The 18,281-nt window shown below is 46.6% G+C and overlaps 1 protein-coding gene across 2 annotated transcripts in view; it reads right to left on the reverse strand.

Moving 5' to 3' along the window:
* Positions 1-679: 679 nt before the first annotated feature.
* slc30a6 (solute carrier family 30 member 6) overlaps positions 680-18,281 on the reverse strand; it is a 27,275-nt gene continuing 9,673 nt past the window's right edge. Inside the window, exons 5-15 of one of the 2 annotated variants that reach the window (XM_037465105.2) lie at positions 15,711-15,753; positions 15,449-15,514; positions 14,423-14,503; positions 12,347-12,382; positions 11,094-11,188; positions 8,461-8,509; positions 5,800-5,919; positions 5,336-5,438; positions 5,188-5,235; positions 4,910-4,978; positions 680-1,402 (exon numbers count right to left, since the gene is read on the reverse strand). In XM_037465105.2, the coding sequence (XP_037321002.2) occupies positions 788-1,402; positions 4,910-4,978; positions 5,188-5,235; positions 5,336-5,438; positions 5,800-5,919; positions 8,461-8,509; positions 11,094-11,188; positions 12,347-12,382; positions 14,423-14,503; positions 15,449-15,514; positions 15,711-15,753 (1,325 nt within the window). In that variant the 3' untranslated portion in view covers positions 680-787. Of the gene's footprint in view, positions 1,403-4,909; positions 4,979-5,187; positions 5,236-5,335; positions 5,439-5,799; positions 5,920-6,048; positions 7,592-8,460; positions 8,510-11,093; positions 11,189-12,346; positions 12,383-14,422; positions 14,504-15,448; positions 15,515-15,710; positions 15,754-18,281 lie in introns of those variants that run through there. The other variant, XM_037465106.2, reaches the window with a different exon arrangement.

Below are 18,281 nucleotides of genomic sequence, written 5' to 3' on the forward strand. Positions count from 1 at the left end.
AATGAGCCCTAAACGTGAGGCGGACCCAGACGGTTCTGATGTCTGCTCATCAGCAGCTCTGCAAGAAAATAAAGGTGGTTTTATAGCAAATTCAAAGGAAGGAGCCAAGCAGCTTCTGCTGTTTGAAGGCTGCTCGGGGGGGACACGGGACACTCGGGACACGGGACACTCGGGACACGGGACACGCGGGACACTCGGGACACTTTAAGGCAACACCGTCCCAGAGCTTCAGGAGCTTAACTGGAACTTTCACACCAGGAATTCCTGCCTTCGTCATCACATTCCCGCCTTCTAAACCTCCCGCCGATTTTGTCGAGCTATTCTTTTATCCCCTTTGATTTAAATCTCTTAAACAAAAAAGCTCTTAAAAAAGAACTAGCCGATCATCTCTGACCTTTGACCTGCTGGCTGGGAGGTTTTTACCTTTCGGTCGCTTTGGACTCTCATGTCCTTTAAATGGCTGCAATTTAAAAATGTAAAACCAGATTTGTTTGGACTCAGCTCTTTATTACCAGAGACGACGTTAGATGAAGTTACTACAACAAGTGAAGAAAACACATCCTCACAGCCAGGAGGCTTCCTGATAAAAAACAGACTCAATCACATCAAACCCAACCACACTCATCCTTTTGGTCCCCAAAAATAAATACCGGAACATACCCGCCCCCCCCCCCCCCCCCCTTTCCTAAAGCCAGGGGAGGCTCACGCTACAAGAAACCCCCTCGTTGTCCCACTGGGACAAAATGCTGCAGCGTCTCCGTGTCCGATTGGGAGCGCCGGCACACACTCAGGGTCGGTATTGTCTGTACTGCGACTGAGGAGCCAGAGGGTTGCTGGTTCCAAACCGCAGCGGCGGCGGCGGCGCTGCATACGCAGTCCTGTAGCTGTGAGGGGACGGGCCCCCGCCGGCGCCCAGTCCGAAGCCCGGCCCGAGAGCCGGCGCCCCGAGTCCCGGCCGCGCCAGGCCCTGACTCAGCATGGCCGCGTAGGCGGAGGCTCCGTAGGGGAGTCCCGGGCCCCCCCCGTAGGGCCGGTGGGCGTGCTGTCCCGGGGCGGGGAGGACCACCGGCTGCGCGTTCATCCCCGGTGTGTCGAAGGCGAACTCCGGCGGGGGGCTGCTGGGTTTGGAGGGCGTGGAGGTCAGCGGGTCCATCTCCCCTCCGGAGGTGAGGAGCGGAGGAGGCCCGGAGGAGGAGGCGTAGCCTTCGGGGCCTTGATGGGGAGCAGAGGAGGAGGAGGAGGTGGAGGAGGAGAGGGTCCCGGTGAGGAGGGGTCTGGTCCAGTCGTCTTTGAAGATCTGGACGGTCAGCGTGGAGACGAGCGGCAGCAGCCGGTTGGTGACGTGGGCCAGAACCAGCTGCTCGTTGGCGTCGCGGCGGATACGAACGTGGGCGGAGCCGGCCTGAGAAGGATGGAAGAAAGGAAGATGTCATCCTATTTTGCTTAAGTTATCGCCTCCTTAACGACGAATACAAAATGAACCATTAATGTATCGTTAATAAGAAACATTTGAGCCCAAATAATTAATCTAAAAACGTTTTTTTTTTATTAACAACACAGTTGGATACACAATCCTCACGATGACCTTCTTCACACCACATACAGCCTCCCACATTTGAGTCTGTAAAATGCTAAACTGATTTCCTTATTTTGTCTTTGCTTGCTAATTTCAACCTTCTGATGCGAATATAAAGCCCTCAAATCACCACACACACACACACACACACACACACACACACACAATAAGAGGGAGAGAGAGAGAGAGAGGGGGGGGGAGAGAGAGTCCCCCGTGGGGCAGAAGTGCAGTCAGAGGGTCAAATCAGTTTAGACAGCTGCTCTGTTAGCAGTGGGCCAACAACCAACAGTTGTGTAACTGCAGCAACATCAGTCACAATAACAACAGCGGCATCGATAACACAAACAACAGTAAACGCAGCATCAGGCCCGACGTAAACAGAGGACGCTGCTCCACCTGCAGGAGGTGCAACTGCCACACACACACACACACACACCTACAGCACGCACTTTAAGTTAGTCCACAAACAATTCTTATCGAGCCCAGTCTTCTTTCATTAAAATATTAATAATATATATATAAAACATAGGATCTGCTTCTGTAAAGTGTGATCTAGTAACATCAATAAATTGGCATTCCTGGAACAGAGTGTGCTTCTGCAACAAAGCAGACGGATGTGTGTGTGTGTGTGTGTGTGTTTCCAAGGACCTCGGTTGCCCAGAAAGCCAGCTGGGCTTGTTATCTGTCGCTACAACAACGTGCAAGACAGACGACGACGACGACGACTCGACAGAGACAACAACAACAACAACAACAAAGAGGGAGGGAGGGAGAATCTTCCGCATGAACGACTCGTTCTTTCCTTTCATCTGGGTGAATAAATCTCTGCAGATCGTCATTTGGAAACGAGGAATGACGCAGAGGGATGAACTGGACAATGAGGTGGGGGGGGGGGGGGGGAGAAATCTAGAAACAAATACAAAGACAAGCGAAACAAATGTACTTAGAGGAGGGCGGAGGAAGGAATGAGGAGGAGAGGAAGAGAGAGAAGAGGGGGCTCTGGGCCTCGAAGCCTCAGGTGCACTGACTGTGCGCCAGCTGTTTTTCATCTGGTTGGTCAATTTCTGCTTATACAAATAAAATAATAACTCTTATAGAATCAGCTAAATAGCTTTAGAACTTGCTCGTAGGATAAAGTTCATCACGTTGCTACAAAGTAACGACAGGTCGGTTTAACTATGGAAGTAAATCTGTGCCATCGGGGGTTGAAATAAAAAGTTGATTGAATTTCTAGCACTGAATATTTATGCATTGAAATTATGTACCTGAATGTTTTTCAACATTAAAACACCGCAAAAAAATTCAACCTAAAAAAAAAAAATGTTGAAATATTCGAAATGGAGGCTACAATATTCAACCGCAAAAAATTCAACCTTGGCACACCAATATGCGGAGGCTACAATATTCAACCCAAATAAATTCAACCTTGGCACACCAACATCCGGGACACTAAGGTAGAGCAATCGATTCTAGATTCAAGATCAGGAGCGTGCGTCAAGCTGAAGGAGCGAGCACCCAAAACACCTTCGGCTTCGGATTGTATCCATGTCCAATAATAACGGGGCTTTAACTCTTCTTCATGCCATCAGTGTGGTTTGTGTCTGTAAGATTCCGTAATAGACAGCTGACATTTGTACATTAACAGACTGTGTTGGACATGAACTAAGCGGAAGTTAAACGAGAGCGTACAGCCGCTCACAATACGCCTCTTCTTCTAGTTTTGAATTCATTTAATGATGCTGAGATCCTTGGACAAGCTGTTAGGAGTGATTGGCGGAGTTTTGAAAACCAGGAACGCGCTTGAAGAGGCAGATGAGCCGCTGTATCGTAGTGGGGGGGGGGGGGGGGGGGCAGCGGCTTTAACGGAGCGCGCAGACGCATAAACCCGACAGGACATGCAGGAATAACCGCAGTAGCGTCGGTGGAAGGATCCTTTTTCACAGCGGCACAAGCCGATCTCAGTTGGGTATTAAGCGACATTCAAAGTCCACGTAACGTTAAATGAGTCTTCATGGCCATGGGTAAACTTTATTGAGGATCTGGCACAACACAGCGACCTGCAAGTAGCGCAGAGTCTTACATAAAGGGATGTACGTCTTAATGCGAGGCTTTAGAATTTATCTCAAAGGGATCCTGTATTTGCTCGTAAAGTCTGAAACGAGAACCCATTTTTCAGTGACGGTGTTACGTGCCTACTGGTTTTTGAACTACTGGTTTGGCTACGGGTGCGTGTTTGTTTTCCCCCGGTGTTACGTGCCTACTGGTTTTTGAACTACTGGTTTGGCTACGGGTGCGTGTTTGTTTTCCCCCGGTGTTACGTGCCTACTGGTTTTTGAACCTACTGGTTTGGCTACGGGTGCGTGTTTGTTTCCCCCCGGCAGGCAGGTGTTGTCTGCCTCCGTCACTTGAGTCGTCACACATTTGCAAACATATTGTTCTGAAAATGTTCAAAAATGCATCCCATATCCATTGCAGCGATTACGATTGTATAAGTGAGCACTACGTCACTGCCACGTATGAAGAAATACATAAAAGAACATTTATTAAAAGTCCGCCACAACCGGGATTCGAACCGTGTCGCGCAAAATAACGTAGTGCCACAGAGCGGCTGTGCTACCCACTCGGCCAACCGAGCTTGATCGATTTTAGTTGATTTGTATATTTTAATAGAGTTGTATATCGTCAGTGGCAAGCAAACGTTTTGGTTTAGGGTGAACATTATATGTTCTTTTATGTATTTCTTCATACGTTGCCACACTGATGGCATGAAGAAGAGTTAAAGCCCCGTTATTATTGGACATGGATACAATCCGAAGCCGAAGGTGTTTTGGGTGCTCGCTCCTTTAGCTTGACGCACGCTACTGATCTTGAATCTAGAATCGATTGCTCTACCTTAGTGTCCCGGATGTTGGTGTGCCAAGGTTGAATTTATTTGGGTTGAATATTGTAGCCTCCGCATATTGGTGTGCCAAGGTTGAATTTTTTGCGGTTGAATATTGTAGCCTCCATTTCGAATATTTCAACATTTTTTTTTTTTAGGTTGAATTTTTTTGCGGTGTTTTAATGTTGAAAAACATTCAGGTACATAATTTCAATGCATAAATATTCAGTGCTAGAAATTCAATCAACTTTTTATTTCAACCCCCGATGGCACAGATTTACTTCCATATTTAACCCGTTTCGGTAATAAAGCTGCGGTTTAATTTTCCACCTTCATCTGAATACAATTAGAATTGAATTTCAGGCGGTTTCAACTGCGGCCTAAAAATGTCTAACAGTCTAAAACAGTGGCTTCATTCAAACATCTTTAGTTCTTTGGCCCGAGAGACGTACCAGGGAGCCGAAGCCGACGGTCCAGAAGTGCTCGTTTCGAACCTCCAGCACTCCTTCCAGAGTCGACACCTGATCGCACACAAAAGAGGTGCCATTAACCGATGGCCATCAATAGGTCGAGCCCTTCACACGCCGCCGGAAGAGTCTTTGATCCGAATAGCACCTGCTCAATGGCACCACTTATCAGAAACTGAGGCCAGAGCCTGAACATGTGATTATTTGACCAAAAGTCGCCTTCGGGCGAAAGGCAGTAAAAATGATCTCGTCAATCCTCTCACCTCTCGCAGCAGTTTGTCCAGCTGGCCGATGACGTGCGACGGCGTCGTCTGCGGGGGAGAGAGAGGGGGGGTAGGGGGGAGACACGGGGGGGGGGTGATGGGACTCGTCTGTGAGGCGGGGGACGTGAACGTGAGGGAGAGGACTCACCTGCAGCAGCACTTTGCCGCTGTAGACGCTCATGGGATACATGGTGCCAAAGGTCATGAGGGCGATGGCGACCGCCGACGCCGTGTCCACCGCATTGTAGTCACTGACACACACACAAATAGTCCATAACTACGAGAAGGTTTGTGATACTTAGATATTCAAAAATACTACTTTGAAATAAAAATAAATTATTTTATTTAAATTTCTCTCACAATTGTGCTAAACTAGTTAAGTAATTTCCACAGCTGGTGAGCACCTACTTACACACGGTACCGTGTTTCCCTTTTTGAGAAGAAGCTGGTGAATGTTCCCCCCTTTGCCCTAAATGATTAAACTTGCTACGATTAATTCAAGTCTCATTTCTTTTCCCTGCGGAGTGCTTCTGCGTCGCCGCGCGTTTAAAGTTGGGGACAGTTTAAAGCATCGCGCCATGGAAAACATGAGAGAGAGAGAGAGGTTCTTACTTGATTTCTATGAGCATATAGGTGATGCACAGCGACAGAGCTCCGGCCATGTTGATCAGCACAAACGGGTTCATGCGCGGCAGCAGCACGCTGCTCAGTCCTGGGACGATGCCGCACAAGCTGCACCCACGCGCACAAAAACAAGACACCAGAAACCGGGTTAGTGCACGGATTGTCCCAAGCTTCAACACAGTGCAACGCCGTGGAAACTGTAATGAATAGCGTCATGATGGAAAAAGGCAGCGTCACCCTCGATCAGTAAAAATGTATTTGAAAAGTCCAAAAAGGTCGACTGAGATCAATCCGACACACGTCTTTAACAGACAAATCAAGACGTGATCATAAAACCGTGTATTAAAAGAAGATTCATTGACAGACAGAAAACATTCTCATCCAAACAGGTTTAGAAGGTCAATCAGTTTCTGCACTAAGCTTCATAAGTCAAAGAGAATTCACGTTTGAACCGAGCACAGCGGCTCCTCTGCAGCCTCGATAAGCTGCAGTGTGTGTTTGTCTGGAGGATCAGACCTTTAACCCCATCACACCGTTGTAATGGACTTTGGGGACTTTATTGGATCATCGTTGTTTTGCTTCATGCCACGTTTGTCCAAAGACTAAATCTCTGACAAACCTCCTCTGCAAACAGCCAAGGATTACTGATCCGTTATCACTGCTCTACTGTCATTTCGGTCACTTTGTGTTATAAAAGCCAAGTTTAAAGTTCCACGAAATGTTAATAAAAAAAAATAAAAAACAAGATGACATTCTTAATCCTTTTGTGCTAATCCACGATCGACTTCCTTCAGGCAACAACTACTTTTCATGGAAGAGAAACAGGAGATGGTCCCACTTTCCCAAAGCGCCTCTTCCTGACATGAGCAATGACTCCGAAGTTGGTCTCAAACCAGCCCCATATTTACCCCCAAAAAACCCCAAAACGAGGCCTCTGTGTAGCACACGCGGATCCAATTTACAGGTCAATGAACACCACTGCGGGGCCCCGTGTCATCTTTAAAAAGCAAAGACACGACGTGTAGTTCATCTCAAACATGTCATAATGTCATGTGTACGCCATGGACTTATATAAAATACATTAAAAAATGAAGGACTGGAGAGGAGGGAACAGGAAAGAGAATGTGTGTGTGTGTGTGTGTGTGTGTGTAAGGAACGTGTTTCTCATGCAGATGGACATTAAAGACGCTGGGATGACGTCCTCAGAGACAGAGGAGCAGGGGAGACGGGGACAGAAGGAACGATCCCACGCTTCACTTGTGAAGAGAAGCCTGAGAGTTCAACTTTAGAGGGTTTGGTAACGATGCCATTAACGTGTAAAACAACTTACTAGGGGGAAAAAAAGCAAAACAATATATAAAAACCTTTAGTAAGTAGAACACCAAAAAGCCAGATTTGTAATTTACATCTTTAATTAAAATAATGAGACAAGAACAAGGATTTGATTAGTAGTGTTGGATACATCTTAAAATATCTATTTTCTCCCCTCTGAGACACACACACACACACACACAAAACACACACAAATCCATTGCAAACACAAACTGTTAAACAAACACATACACAACTCTGGCTTCTGGCTGGTGAGGCCAGAGAGCAGCAGGCTTTATATAACCCAGTTGGCCCCCAGACCCTGTTGAGGTTAAGTAGGGACGTGCTATTACAACACAGAGAGCAACACAAACACACACACAAACACAAAGTCAAGCAAACAAATCAAACACGCACTGTTAAACGAACACATACATACACAAACACACACTAAGTGCTCCTGTGAAGGCATCCCGAGCGTCTCGGTTACACACACACACACACACACACACACACACACACACACACACACACACACACACACACACACACACACACACACACAAAGACTGGAAACTAGGCTGGGACGTCCTGTTCGTTTCTGCCCTCTTAGCCAATCACGGCTCAGCACAGTTCTACTGCTGCACGACTCTCCAGGCTGTCGCCCCCAGTAACCTGCACAAACTGAGCTGCTGACTCTGGTGTGTGCGAGTGTGTGCATGTGCGCGAGTGTGTGCCTGTGCGTGCGCGTGCATGCATGCAGGCATGAGCGAGGGAGCACTCGTACTTATCCCACTTAAGATGTGGGAATACACAGTGGGATGTAATATTTATCACAGCAGCATCCGTCTGCTTTGGAGTCAGGCTATCCGTTTCCATGGCAGCTTAACGAAAGATGAGGTTTACTTTGAATACTGCGTTTGTGTTCAAAATCAGAGACCTGGAATGTGAAAGGAAGAGCGTCACAGAGGAGTCAGCTATGGATTAAGTGTTGCTTTACTCACGGTTCATCTCGAGTTACAGTTAAAGTGATCTCTGACCCGTAAACCCAGGTACCGCAGCTGCTTCTAAAACTCAATCAAAGAGCCAATCTGCTTGTCCACCTGAGCACGTGACCTCACACTGACCGACGGTGACCTTTGAGACAACGTATGGGCACTTTTTTATCAGTGTCAGGAGTGTGTGTGTGTGTGTGTGTGTGTGTGTGTGCGCAAGGCGCTTTGACTCAGTGTAAGTTGATCCTTCCTGTTCCTACCTGACGGAGATCTGCTGATTGAGGGAGAGAGCGACTGTAAAAAGGCGAGAGCGAGTGAAAGCAAGTGCTGCAGATCTTCTTACCTTCGACTCAGATCTGCCACGTGTTCCTGAAGCCAACTGCTGCTCGCCGCTGGAGACACAGAGACACAAAGACACCGAGACACCGAGACACAGAGACACAAAGACACAGAGACAGAGACAGAGACGTCTTGAGTGATCAAAAACCTAAAAAGTCAGTGATCATGAGTCAATCTGTTTAACCACGTTTTCCATAATCAGGGTGATGTATTGGTCATAAAAAAAAACATTTTCCCCAGTGAGCGTCCCCCTGGACAGAGACACACACTCTTATGTGTGTCAGTGGGGTTTTTTGGGGACAAACGAGCATTTCTTACTGAAGCGTCAGTAAATGCTGCACTCATGGTCACATCTCTGCCTGTAAAATGATGCAGGCCTGCATCTTTTAGTCACTCGTCACATACTATTTCTTAACAGCTGTCATAAGGAATTTTAGGGTGTAAAGTTTTACATTATTCTGGCGTCAAAATCGCAGCACAAAGTAATTCATGAATTCGGCAGAATTCGACTGGTTCACGTCAACGTCAGTGTGAGAGCAGATTGCACCCCAGCTCTAATTAAACAGTTTGAGCCGCTTCGAGCGGCGGGGCGGTCGACCTCTTCATCACGACGAGGGTTAAAAATACTTTTGTGGGAGGGGGGTGGGGGGACGCGGGGAGGGGGGTGGGGGGGGGCAGATCACCCACTCCTCTTTAAAAAAAGATAAGCGCTCTCGCTCCACCGCGCCGTCCCACCTTTAATGTCTGACGACACAGCGAGACCTGAAGGCTCGGTGTCGGGTCAAAGGCCCTTCACTTCCCATCCTGCTCAGACCTGAGTGTGTGTCTGTGTGTGTGTGTGTGTGTGTATAGAGGCGGTAGGAGGAGGAGGGGAGGGGGGGTGGGGTGTTTGTTTTGCTAGCAGGATGAGTCAGTCTAAACAAACATTTTAATAGAGTGACTTATTTATGATCTGTGTGTATGAGGAGGGCAGACGATGTTGGTCTATGTGTGTGTGTGTGTGTGTGTGTGTGTGTTTCTGCCCGCCTGGCCCTTTGGCACACTACATTACCACTGTCTGGAACATGGTTGCATAATGCACTTTTAGTCTCGCTCTGTCAGAGAGAGAGAGAGAGAGAGTGTGTGTGCACAATGAGTGAGAGATATTGTGTGTTTTGTCAAAGTTAAGTGCCTGTGTGTGTGTGTGTGTGTGTGTGTGTGTGTGTGTAGTTTCATCCCCCTCCCATCCCCTAAATGTCAGATGTTAAGTGATGTTGAGACTGCTATGGACTCAAGAGCAGACAGCTGACACACACACGCAAACACACACACACACACACACACTGACCTCATTCATCAGTAGACTGTTCATACGGATAGTGAGTCAGCCAGAGATGAGAGGAAAGGAGAGAGGAAAGGAGAAAAGGGAGGAAAAAGAGCAGCGGAGGAAGCAAGGGAGAGGAATTAGAAAGGATGTAAGGAGGAGATTTGACGTGAGGACAGAAGGTCTGGTTTTAAAAATCCCTTTATTAACCCATTACATGAAAAAGAGGATGAAACGGGGCAAACTAGAGAAGGAAGTAAGGAAGGAAAGGGGAAGAGGAAAAAAGGAGAGGAACGATGAGGGTAGAGACGAGTAAGCAGAATGAAGAGAAGAACACCTTTCAAATCTGTTTTGTCTTGTTTCATTCCTTCCCAGGAACTTACATCTCGGGATGAGCAGAGAGGAAAGGAAGGAAGGGAACAAGGAGCATTTATATATTAAGATTTTATAATCTTATTCAATTGAATGTGTCCAAACAGGGACTGTACATACTATTGTCTGCAAATGAGTGTGTGTATGACGGAGGCTGTGTGTGTGTGTGTGTGTGTGTGCTGTCTGTCTGTATTAGCAGTAGACGGAGTCTCAGTAAGGTTAATGCGTCCCGGGGTCAACACTGGCCTGACCTCCCAGTCTGTGTGTGTCTGTGTGTGTGCGCCTCACTACCTTACGTATGAATGTTGCGTGTTCATACAGATAGGATGGCGTGTGTGTGTGTGGTCTCGGTTTCAATGATCACAGCTGTATGAGTGTCCTTGTCTCTGAGGGTCATTACATCCCGTTATGTTCCGTTTCTCTTGCTAATGAACGTGTTGTGAAAAAGACAAAAGCGCAAAGAATTTCATGCTTGCTGAGGCTGCCTGTAATATTTTCTTTAAATTGGGAACATTAAGCCGCAAAAGATGCAGTTAATGACCCATAATCCAATTAACCAATTAGTCAATTATGAACAGAATAATGTACGAGTGAATTGAACTGAATTTTGTATTGGTTGGTGCGTGTCGACTTTATTTCCCTTCGCTCTGTGCCGTTTCTCTGCAGGTAAGGAGAGGACTAACCTCTGATCCCAGAGCAGCCATCTGTGACTCATCTACTGGCAAAACAGTGAGCCAGCATTTGCTTTTACATCAATAATCCCTGCTCCCCAGTGGGGCCCCATTACCGAACCTCAACCGTGCAGGGTGGAAGCCTCCCCAAAAAACACGCACTAATCCACCGCCATTAAAACGGCGTGCAGAGTGTGCCCCTTCTCTCCAGGACCAGCACACACACACACACACACACACAGAGAGACACACACACACACACACACACAGGGGTGTGTAACCGGGCCGTACCTTCTGAGACGTAGGTGAAGGGCTTGTTCCTGACGGACAGCAGCGTCAGCAGGTTGAAGAACAGAGCGACGAACGTCCCGACCAGCAGGCGGCCGCTGCAGAGACACACGCCGTAAACTGTTACTTTTTATTAAAACACACAACCTCTAACTGGAGACTTTATTAAGACACTTCCCAATGCAAACAGATACGACTGCTCTGCCACATTTTTAGATTGATTGGTTTCCATTTCCATGAAGTGGTAAAAGTAGCCGCGGCGCTTCAGGGTCACAGGCCGTGTGCATGAAACGCGCCGCCAGCAGAACTCGGGTTTCCGAGTCAAGTTGTTTGTCGGTTTCGCAAAGACTGGCTCTGGAAAGTCAAAGTGTCACAAAGGAGCCCGGACGCGACGCCGCGGGTCGCCTTGCCAACGGAGCCCCTCTGCGAGCGCCCTTTGCTCCATGAACCAATGTTGTTTTTGTTTTTTGGGCTATTTTTGTGTCGAATTTTAAAATGGGCCACAAAAAGCTAAACACACAACAGAACTCTGTCTATTACAGATCCAAATCCATTTAAGAGCCCGAAAGAAAATTGTCCAAACAATCAGCACGGGGGGGGGGGGGGGGGGGGGTCGAAAGGTTCCCTGCCGGTGAGCCAAAACAACCCCCCTCCCTCTAAGAACAGATTAGAGAGAGAGAGAGAGAGAGAGACTCTGTCTCTCCACCCTGCAGACACCTGTCCCTTTGGCTAGCGTCCGCCTCTCATGTCGCTCAATCACATCCACTCAGAGAAGTGAAGGGGTGAGAGGGGGGGGGGGGGGGTGTAATCTCGTCACAGGAGACAGGTTTAAGGCTCATTGTGTTTTAGGTTATAAAAGCCGCCCCTAATCTGGTAATAATAATTTATTATGGAGGGATGATGGAGCGAGGTGGGGGGGGGGGGGTCTGAGTAACTGATCAACTTGAACATCTGGAACATGAAAAACATCTGAGGTTTACATTTAACAAACAAAAACCTCTGGACACGGTGCAGCTCTGTTTTTTTTAATTAGCTGTTAAAAGTATTTATCCTGTCAGTTAAAACGCTGCTTTTCACTCCCCGACTGTCTGTCTGACCCCAATATTTGGGATGTTCTGTTCCGACAACAGCTGGAAGGGAGTGTGTGTGTGTGTTTTACAGAAGGACACAGAGCAGCATATCAGGTTGTGTTGTCTATTTGAGAGTATCAGAAGGGAATTTTGTGTGCGCATGTGTGCGTAAAGGAAAATACTTACGTGTGGACCTCAGGCTGCTCCATGAAGCGCTCCACACTGACAAAACAGAAACAAACACAGTCAACAACACTGGCCAGGTGGGACTACGCTGACTGTACGTGTGTGTGTGTGTGTGTGTGTGTGTGTGGGGGCGGGTGTTTGTGAGCTAGAGACAGAGCGATCGAGACAATTGAAATGAATGAAAGTAGACAAGGAGCTAACAAACAGGAAACACATTAACAGGCAAACGCACGCACACACACACACACACACACACACACACACACACACACACACACACACACTCCTCCCTCTGTGCTGCTGCCCTACTGAGCCATTCATGACATGCACTGTAAACAGTGTGTGTGTGGCGTGCAGGGATTTCACTGTGTTTGGTGTTAGAGTCCCTCTTCACGGTTGCTGCAGTGTGACCAAATTGAAATAATTAGTTATTTTAGGGCTTGTCATACTAAAGAGAATTTGATTTACCAGCGTATGGAAACCAGGAGGAAAAAAACAGCAGAATTTATGAATTGGGCACTTTTTTTATTTAACATTTGGAGTAAATATTATAGCAATAAGTTAAGTGATCAAGTTTGGTTTGTGGATTCTTTGCTCACGGCCAAAAGCGGGCTTAACGAGATGACACTGACGTCGACCTCTGACCCCCAACAAGGAGTAAGTTGTAGGCCACACTGACTAATTCATTATAAAAAAGGAATGTCCGCTCTACGCAAAGTTACTGTTTGTGAAACGTGAAGCTGTGTGTAGCAGAACGAGGTGACGTTTGAGGGTCATTAAATGACACACAGGAGCCTCCAAAGAGGGAGAAATAAAAAGGTCAGCTCGGTTTCAAACTGAGTTGGAAATGTTCCCCTCCACTTCCCTGGGGACTGACCGCAGGACAACCCCACACGGGGCGCCTTGAGAGGGGTGTGTGTGTGTGTGTGTGTGTTTGTCATGACAGCCAGTGACATTCCCACAGCCCCATGATATGTAGTAGTTCACACCCCATGCACGCAGACACAACAATGTCTTTGCATATGATGTTATTGTGTTTCAGGGGGGTTAAAAGCCTGCTGCCTTTGGACACCAAGTGTGTGTTTACACGTTTATTTAATGGTCTCATGAAAGGGAGCAATCACTTTTCCCTTGATTTAGGGGGCAATCACGTTATGCTTTATCTTTGTAATAATTAACATTCCATATCACAAAATCTCAGCCCATTACTTTTTACGTTTAATTTACAATGTCATCATTCATTTATTTGAGAAGATGCAAGATAAAAGAGGAGGAAAGAACATCAGTGTAGAGACACACTGTTACTAGTAGAAGCCCTGCATTTAACATCCTACCTAGTTTGAGGTACGAAAGAAAACATCAAAATACACTTTGTATATTTAAATATACAAATACACTTTGTATATTTAAATATACAAAGTGTATCAATGACGCAGAACGGGTTAGAAAAAGCTAAAAGAATCCTGTGGTCCAATTATTGCATTTTTTAAATGTTTTGTTGGCATCGTAGCGCTGAGCCTGCAGGAAAACAAGCAGCCTGAGTGGAGCAAAGCCCTCTGGTGAGACTAATAATGTGGAAGAGGAAAAAAAAAAAAAAAAGAGACAAAAAGAAACAATTGGAAATATTTTGTGTATTGTTTTGGAAATATTAATTCTGAGTCACGCTAAGAAAATAATTGAAATTTTAATCGAGAGAGACAGAGTGAATGAGACAAAAGGAACAGGCTCTTGAAGCCCGGCTGCTGATGCTTCACAGATGTTCAATACTTTGCTTTGGGATTCATTTTAGTTCCCAAAAGCCCAAAATCAATTGTTAAACTATTATGAAGGGAAAAAAAAGTCAAACAATTTGTGCCTCACCGGAGTATGAACAACAGACACGTTTGATTATTCGGGGGCGGTGGCTTGGAGGGAGGCCCGATGGGACGGGAACTCAGGGTTCTACTCCGTTTGATCTTCTTTTTTTTATGCTCTTGCTAATTTCTCAGCATTACCGAACCCCCGTCTTTAATCGGCCTCTAAATTCAGATTTTAAAATGATCGTTACTCATGTCTTGTCTTTGTCCGTTCACGCACCTCTCCTTCAGGATGAACAAGGCTCCCAGCTGGATCAGAACCGTGGAGGCAAAAACGGCCAGAACCTCCAGTCTGTCGAACCTGCAGGGAAAAAGGAGGGGCGCCGTCATCCAGGTTCCAACGCCTGCCGACCTCGTGCCCTCGCGGCCTCGTCCCCGGGGTCACGGGGGGGTCAATCCCGTCACAGTCTGTACAGGATGAGCGGCTTTGCCCCGGTGAGCGCTCCGCCGGGCTTAAGGGGGTTAAACGTGACGTGGACGCTCGGCGGTGTAGTGGACAGTAAGGCGGGATGATGACGCCGCCGACATCAGAGCTCCCGCCCCGGTCGGGTTCTGGAGGCTCGTCCAATCAGAAGCAGGGCTTTTTCAAAGATTCAATTGTTCAGTTTGGCGATGAAAGCAATCGATTGATCAACATTTGCTTAACAGTAACTAATCAAAGGGAGCCGTAGTCCCCCCGGAATATAAGTATCTTGAATTCAGTCACCTTACTGCCTTTAGACTCCCAACAGGGGTTAATGTGTAAATACAACAGCTTCTTACTAAAATAAAGCTTCTTACTAAAATACAGCTTGCAACCCACAACAGAAGCAGCTGTTTAACACGCAGTCCGATAACACATACACACACATGCTAGAAACGCACTTAAATAAACACAGGGATACCCAGATGTAAACTGTAGCCCGCCCACACACACACACACACACGCACGCACACTATTATGGGAGCCAAAAAACAGATTTCCACTTGATCGCCACTCTTCACCACCTCAAGGTCAGAGGTCACCGGTCAGCTGCAAATACAGTTGGGCAACTTCACTGACACACAAACACGCGCACTTCTAAAAGCTTTGGCTGAGCCTGACAACAGTAACGGAAGCTTTTCTGTCATTGCTACCCGCTGTGTTTACAGTGTGTGTGTGTGTGTGTGTGAGTGAAAGTACACAAACAAACTGAGGTGGAGCTTTGACTGAAGCTCCAACAGTGTGGATGATCCTGGAATAACGGGAATCGAACTGTGGACTCACCCAAACGAGTAGACCTGACTGGGTTTCTTCATGGACACCCAGGAGCTGATGAGACATGTGATCAAACTGCAGAGATGGGAGGGAAAAATAGGTACAATTTAAAAAAGAAACCGAGGTCAGCTAAAGTCCACCTCTTCTGTAATTTCACGTGCAAACGGTTATTTTCATAGAGAAAATCTACTAAATAGATACACGGCACAATTATAACAAAGCTGGAGAGAGGAAACACACTGGAGTTCCGGGTGATGCAGAACACACTCACCTGAACAGGTCAAAGATGGTGAGGTAGGTGTAGGCGGTTAAGGCTGAAATGACACAACAGAAGAACAAAGGCCATTAAAACTCAAACACAAGGCCAAAGTTGGGTCATTTATCAGTGAGTTCATGATGGTGAACCGGCATTGCACTAATTTATTTCTTAATCTGCTGCAGAATGTTCACACACACAAGGAAGTCGTGTCACATCATTCGGATTGATTATTCATTTATTTATTTATTATGGGATGCCGGGTCTAATTAGACAGTGAGCCAAAAAGCCCAAAAGCCAATTAACGAATCAACCATCACAGAGAGAAGCAGCGCCGCCCTGCCTTTCTATCCTGATGCCAGTCGACCAGCTTTCTCTGTAATCGGGTTCTGCTGTGAGTGGGGAGGGGGGAGGGGGGGGGGCGGGGATTAGAGCGGCTTTGTGCAGAGAGGAACATTTTGTTTCCCCACCACCAGTGTCCATGTTGGCCAACCTGACACCGTGTAATCCTGACAGAGAGGCCCGCGGCGAAGGCCCCGGAGAGACAGGCGGGCAGCAAGACGGAGGCCGAGAGGGAGTCGACGCAGATAGACAGCCGGAGAGAGTTTAGAGGACGGACAGACGGGCGGGTGAGGGGTCGGGGGGGGTGGGCATTTGATAGAGGGAAAGCGAAAGAGACAATGCTTAAGAAGAGTTCCAGGTAGTAAGGAGGAAACATACAGGAGAGGTGATCTACTAAGAGAAAGGATCAGCCGGGTCAAAAATCCCCCCAGAGACCCAAACACTTCATTGTCTTACCCCTTCATACAGTTGCATAATCTTATAAAATAAGTCTTTTAAAAGAGGAGAATAACTTAAACAGAAACACAAACTAGTTCCCATGTGGCATTAGTGATTCTGACACAACTACTGAGCATCAGCTGTCGATTGGTTGTGATGAAATGAGGCTTTTCATCTAGCGCCATCATCAGGGCGACGTGAGCACGACTACTACAGAGCTGCACTTTACTCCTTAACGACCTCCTGTTCACGCTGCTGAGGAAATGTTTGCGCGCCGCGTACAGACCCTTTGTGAGGCGTTTTCTTTCTGTGGTGGTGGAGAGCGAGTCTTTTGTTCGGCACCAGGACGGACTCACGCAGGTTTATCGATCTGTAATCATCCGTTTACGTGAACCTGCAGTGTTTGAAGTCATTTCTGTTATTTTGATATGCAGCAGCTCGTCTGCCCACAAGGATCAATGAGGCTTAATGTCCTCGTGTTGTGTGGAATTAAAAGCAGCAGACAATAAAAGCAACAATAATACAAACCCTGACATCACAAACGTGACCCTGAAATGGGGCCGGAACAAAAATCAATAACTGGGCTGAAATTTCCCCTCCGCTGTGCTCAGATAGGTTTACATTACACACACCGAGAAACACACACGTTAAGACAAACACACACGCAGAACCCGGTTAAATTCCATCATAATTCTCCCGCTTACAAACACTGACACCCAGAGGACACGTGGATGTGAAACCAGAGCAACAAACTGAGCAGAGGGGACATTATTCTTGTGTAACACACACGCACACACACACACACACACACAGAATATGATTGCATCTTCAACAGAACCATTTACACGTCTTAACACATGCAAACAAACACACACACACACACACACACAGATGCCGCCCCCCCGGGGCCTGAACTCAATACCCACAACAGAGCGGCCGATTCAAATCATCATCATCTTTCCAGAAACAATCAATAGAGAGCAAAATAAGTTTGTCTCCTTTAGCTTCATTTAATATTCTTTACTAGTTATTGCTTTATTTTTAAACCGCCACAAGTGATTAGAAAGAATGCAGGAGAAGGAAGGAAGGATGAAGGATTTGGAGAGGTAGCAGGAGGGAGGAGGTGAGGATGGATGGATAGATGAGAGAGGAGAAATACGAGCAGGAGGATGAATATTTAATGCTGTCTGCAGAGGAGCCACACACACACACACACACACACACACACACACACACACACAATGTATAAACACATTTACAGTAATTGTGCATATAAGCAGGACAAATGCGTATAAATAAATTCATATTCATATAAGGGCGCTTCATTTGTCAGTTTGACTGGAGAATTCAAGTAGAACGAATATTTTCTATATTTTCTATAGATTCTTTGCCCTCTGAACGTTCAAAGCAGTTTCTTTTTTTTATTTCAGTTGCTCTGGTCACATTTAGTCGTCAAGCATTTGTTCCTCAACCCACAGATGGCTACAACAATGGACTTTGCTTTAGTGCGTCTTAACATGGTGACTTCTCAAGAAGGTACATCTGGAAATCCCGCCTACAGATGTTTGGAGAACTGACAGATTTTTGTTTTTTTGCGCATTTTCAATGGCAGAAAAAAAATTGTTCACACGAGAGCGGCCCTGTGTGCATTGGTGGAACACATTCGCTCAAGTAATGTGATTACATACAAATCTGAGGTCTTTCCTTTTACATGACACTGTATATTAATCTAACATATTTGCAATACAGCTGAAATGAATTGTCAATTAATAAGTTTGGTAAAGTCGCCACTGGTTCTGGTAAACA

The sequence above is a fragment of the Pungitius pungitius genome, chromosome 13, assembly GCF_949316345.1.
Source record: "Pungitius pungitius chromosome 13, fPunPun2.1, whole genome shotgun sequence".
Lineage (NCBI taxonomy): Eukaryota > Metazoa > Chordata > Actinopteri > Perciformes > Gasterosteidae > Pungitius > Pungitius pungitius.